This window comes from Penaeus japonicus, unplaced genomic scaffold (assembly GCF_977035675.1).
Source record: "Penaeus japonicus unplaced genomic scaffold, GWHDUDI00000001_assembly GWHDUDI00000023, whole genome shotgun sequence".
In the NCBI taxonomy this organism is placed as follows: Eukaryota; Metazoa; Arthropoda; class Malacostraca; order Decapoda; family Penaeidae; genus Penaeus; species Penaeus japonicus.
The window spans coordinates 14,901,567-14,906,318 of NW_028234425.1; the positions used below are offsets into that span (position 1 = coordinate 14,901,567).

The 4,752-nt window shown below is 34.4% G+C and overlaps 1 protein-coding gene across 10 annotated transcripts in view; it reads right to left on the reverse strand.

The window, feature by feature from the left end:
* Positions 1 to 371: 371 nt before the first annotated feature.
* Positions 372 to 4,752, reverse strand: part of LOC122262067 (GTP-binding protein 2) — a 17,589-nt gene continuing 13,208 nt past the window's right edge. For 5 of the 10 annotated variants that reach the window (XM_086550146.1, XM_086550143.1, XM_086550144.1 and 2 more), the window contains 9 exons: positions 4,043 to 4,336; positions 3,663 to 3,887; positions 3,306 to 3,515; positions 3,004 to 3,179; positions 2,634 to 2,802; positions 2,185 to 2,367; positions 1,944 to 2,052; positions 1,520 to 1,707; positions 372 to 871 (listed from right to left, as the gene is read on the reverse strand). In XM_086550146.1, the coding sequence (XP_086406272.1) occupies positions 578 to 871; positions 1,520 to 1,707; positions 1,944 to 2,052; positions 2,185 to 2,367; positions 2,634 to 2,802; positions 3,004 to 3,179; positions 3,306 to 3,515; positions 3,663 to 3,887; positions 4,043 to 4,336 (1,848 nt within the window). In that variant the 3' untranslated portion in view covers positions 372 to 577. Of the gene's footprint in view, positions 872 to 1,519; positions 1,708 to 1,943; positions 2,053 to 2,175; positions 2,368 to 2,633; positions 2,803 to 3,003; positions 3,180 to 3,305; positions 3,516 to 3,662; positions 3,888 to 4,042; positions 4,337 to 4,752 lie in introns of all 10 variants that reach the window. The other 5 variants (XM_086550145.1, XM_086550142.1, XM_043029987.2 and 2 more) reach the window with 1 other exon arrangement.

Consider the following 4,752-nt stretch of genomic DNA (forward strand, 5'->3'; position numbering starts at 1 on the left):
TATAAACTTGTTAAAGTATTAAAAGATCTTTGTACAACATTTTCAGCCTTTCTAATATGAGTAATTTAATGGCATTGCCTGAGATTATCATTAATCGGCAAGGAACATAAAAAAAATAGCTTGTAATCATTTATCATGATATGTGCCTACCTCAGCATCCACACTGATAAGCAAATGTAATTTTCCATTATATAGGAAACAGTTAAATAAAAAATAAATATTTACTCAATTAAATCAATATTTGAGTTGTAAAAATATTGATAATTTTTTTCTCTTGGCAGCTTCCACAGCAAAGGGTTAAGACTTAAAAAATATTAGCAATTATTTGCATGAGGAAGGGAAGTTACAATATTCATCCTTTCCATTATTGGTTTTCTTTTTATATTATATTCTAAGGAATGGAAAATAGCTCACAAGGTACAAGGTACAATTAACCATCATCTCTCACCAAACTTTCTTTTCTTTTTTTTCTTTTCTTTTATCACCATACTGTCATTTTTTAATTATTTTTTGTTAAGTTGTATTTGCTAAAAATCACGAACATAATAATAAGCAATTAGTCATTAAAATTAGCTTCCTATCTCTCATACCCATTGTAGAGATTAACATTGTCTGGTTCCTCCTCAAAAACTTGTATTACCTGACCAATACCTTTCGTCATTCCTTGTCTAAATAATAATCTTGCTCCATTCTGAACAACCTCAGGTTGACGAAGGAAGCGGAAAATGACAGAACCGCGATCGTTTGTGTGCAATCCTCGAGACCCAAGAATGCCTTCCACAACAGCTGTCTGTTGTACATTACCAATATGCACTGTAGCCTGGAATCCACGGCATATACTTGTTGAATGATGGAGAACTTGTGTTCTTGCCTGAAAAAAAAGAAGAAAAAAAAAAATCAAATTAATTCATCTTCTAGCTTTTCCAAATTTGATTACTACTACTGCAACTACTACTACTAAAACATAACTTCTATTCATTCTTTTCTTAGCACCTACTCTTCAATACACATTTTCTAGCTGTGTTCTTTCAATTTTGGCCAAAAAAATTCTTTCATCTAAACATTTACTTTGCAAATGACACCTATTCATTGTTGCATCAAAAAGTGTCCCTCAATTAGTTAACTTTTGTCTTTTTATTTCAGAAACTAATCACCAATATCCTATTATTATACAAATATTGATACACTTTCCAATCTACATACGGCAACAAAATACAAGGTTGTATTGCTATGACTATTCCTTTTTATTATATTTTTCCTTCATTCTTTCTTTTACTGCAGATCTAACAAATCTGCATTTTTCTAAACTACAGTTAGTTTACTTCAAAAGTACAAAAGTTTTCATGTTACAAGCATTAGTAGTTTAAATTGCTTTTTTCATCTCATAATTATTCCTATTCATATAGCATTTGTACTCTAAAAATGAATGGACTACAATGTAGACTCATTTAGTATAGAATAATTTGTACTTCACACACCTTTGAATACATTAAAAATAAAAGTAGTTTCATATGTTTACCTGGAAATAAAAGCATGCTCTGGGTCTTGCTTCAATACTCATTAATTTCATGCCTTTCCGTAAGCTAAGATCTTGTCCTTTAATAGAGAGAGATGCTGACTGTCCTGCACAAACAACTCTGCATGGAACTTTGTTACGGTGAATAGACCCAACAGTGACAGGCACAAAAGTACAATTATCCATTGGCCCTGAAATTGGGTAAAATATCATCAATCAATGATGCCTGCTGAATGTGTTGATCTATGATGCTGTATGATTTCTTATAATACTTATTACCAAGGTTCCAGTTCAATTTCATTTCTGTAATTAGGAATAAACTTTACAATATGTAAGTCACACATTTATTACTTCATCACCTAACACTGAATACATACTATTAAAAAGTGATCATTTCACATAATGTCTCCTGCTATGCTAAGCTTACCTAATAGGAGTGTTGTTCCTTGCATAATGACTCCTTTGGTTAGCAGTCCTCCCACGATCACACTATGATCTACATGGAAAACCTCATCAATCTGGAACTCTGCTGGTTCCTTTAGAAAATGAAGAAAAAATATCACTTAATTAAGTATAATGAAAAATATTTTTCATACATTTACAGGTTTCTATAACAGGAATTTAGATGTCAATTACAATATAGCCAATTGAAAACATACTGTTGTTACCTGCTCCAGCTTCTCCCTCTCTTTGTTGCTCATCCTTGGTGGCAAAACAAAAAGGAACTTCTTGAGAAGAGTAAGCCCATCGCCAGTGACACTCGAAGCACAAAAAATAGGGACCACATTGTTGTCAAGCTGGTTACTTCCCGCTGTTATTGCATCATCTTCATTTTGAATTAACAGAGGCACCTGCATCAAAAATAGATCATCTTTAAATTAAACATATAATCATCTCAATGTTATACTGTCTCAAAATACACATCAGAAATCAAAATCACAAACCAAAAGACATGGTTGGGCATATCATAACAAAACTTTCAAAACAAATAATTACTGCTTTCAAAATCTTGCTCTCTTCTTTCCCTAATTCTCATACACTACAGCTTTCGTAAATCCCCCTCTTAACAATAAATTGCTTTTGACACGGAGAATCAGAATTTGAAATGTAAACCCACCCGTTTGTAACCTGGCTGAGTTAGAGTCTTCTTGAGATCATTGATGGTTCTCTGGATCTGTTGTGGTGTTGCCATGTCAGTCTTAGTTATCACAATGACAATGGGAACATCCAAAGCACGAGCAAGACTCAGATGCTCCTCAGTCATGGGAGCCATTCCAGAGAAAGCACTGAAAGCATATTAAACTGATAAGAAGGAAGCTTTGTTCAATAAAAATGTGAATTAGCACTAATTACTGAGACCAAATGGATGGAAAATATTATACCTTTCATCCTTTTCTCAGGAAAAAGGACCCCTCTCAAAAAAAATAATAATAAAAAAAAAATAATAATAAAATTAAATAAAAAAAATAACAGGTAAAATATATTACCTTACAACTAAGACAGCATAATGTGGAGAGTATCCTGACAAGCCAAAAACAGTAGTCTTGAGGTACTTCTGGTCTCCAGCCAGATCAATAAAGTTTATGATCTTGATGGACTGACTGCAGATATCCTCATCATCGTAGTCCCTGCTTCTGGTGCATGTTTGGTCGATCACATTACCCTTCAAAATTAACAAAATACATTTTTAGTGAAAAAAGGAAAAGAAAAAAAAGGGGGAGACATTTTTTTCCATACTCTTTGATATATTTCACATGTTAATAATAATAGTAGTTGTAGCAATACAAACCTGTGAGTCAAATCCCATTATTTGTAAAGATATTGAAGAAGTCTTGCCTGAGCAGACCTCATGTCTGTGTCTGAAAACATTTAATCGTGCACATCCTCTGCCATTATCCAACTCTCCTCTGGTCAAAACGCCCAGTAATGTGGACTTTCCTACATCAGAATTGCCTAAAACGGCAATTCTCAATTCAATGCTGTATTGGTCATCAGGTACCTAGGTAGCAAAAAAATGAATTAGAAAAAAATCATAAAAAAAAAATGATCATTATTAATCTAGACAATCAAAAACATTTTCACATTAAATACATTATCATTGCCTACTACATTACAGTGTTATTGTTTTCTAAGACAAAATAACCACCTTTCTGACTAGAACTTCAGCAGCTTTGCGAATCTCGCCATTGTGGCCTGAAATTGTTTTCTCACGAATTACTGTCAGCGAAGCCCCTAGCTGTTTAGCCATTCGCCGTAAAGTGGTCATTGATGCCCCAAGCTCCTCCTGTGTTAGGCCTAATAATATCCCAGAATCTTCTACTCCAATTTCATATATGGCTTCTCCAAGGCCTTCACGTAGTCTCCATTGCATCTATCAAAATAAAAATCTATTAGGAAATTTTCATATATCAAGAAAACAATATAGAAAAAGAACTTATCAATTTTCTTTTTTTTTTCCATCTTTTGATAACAATGAATGTTATGAAGATATAAATTTTTATATAGCTTCACCAAATCTCCCCTTACCTGAGATACTAGTCTTTTAAATCTCTCATGATTTGGGTTGACCAGTTTCAGCTTGTATTCAATATTCCCCTCCTGAGGCTCTGAGGGGAGTTGATCAGGCAGTATGGCAACTCTTGGACCTCGGCGCACTCCTCCCAGAGTCTCAGATCGGAGAGAGTATGAGTTTTTGCAATTCTTGTACTGTGTATTCTCATGATTCTTCTCCACAACGTTTCCATTTAGTTCATCAATGTCATCCGTTGTCTCATCTTCCAGTGTTGGGTCAAATAAACCAAGGAAGGTGTCCATTGTGTCCTGTACAAAAGAAAAATTCAAGATTAATTAACAAAACATTACAATAATTCATGCAACCTGATTTCAAAAAGCAATATCAGGTAAGTCGTATGCATGTTTATCGTAAGTACTACTTTACAAATACATTCTTCATAATGTACATACAGAGTATACATTTTCATGTGTTTGGGTGTAAGTGAGAGAGAGAGAGAGAGAGAGAGAGAGAGAGAGAGAGAGAGAGAGAGAGAGAGAGAGAGAGAGAGAGAGAGAGAGAGAGAGAGAGAGAGAGAGAGAGAGAGAGAGAGAGAGAGAGAGAGAGAGAGAGAGAGAGAGAGAGAGAGAGAGAGAAGAGAGAGAGTGAGAGAGTGAGAGAGAGTGAGAGAGAGAGAGAGTGAGAGAGAGAGTGTCAGAGAGAGTGAGAGAGAGAGAGTGTGAGA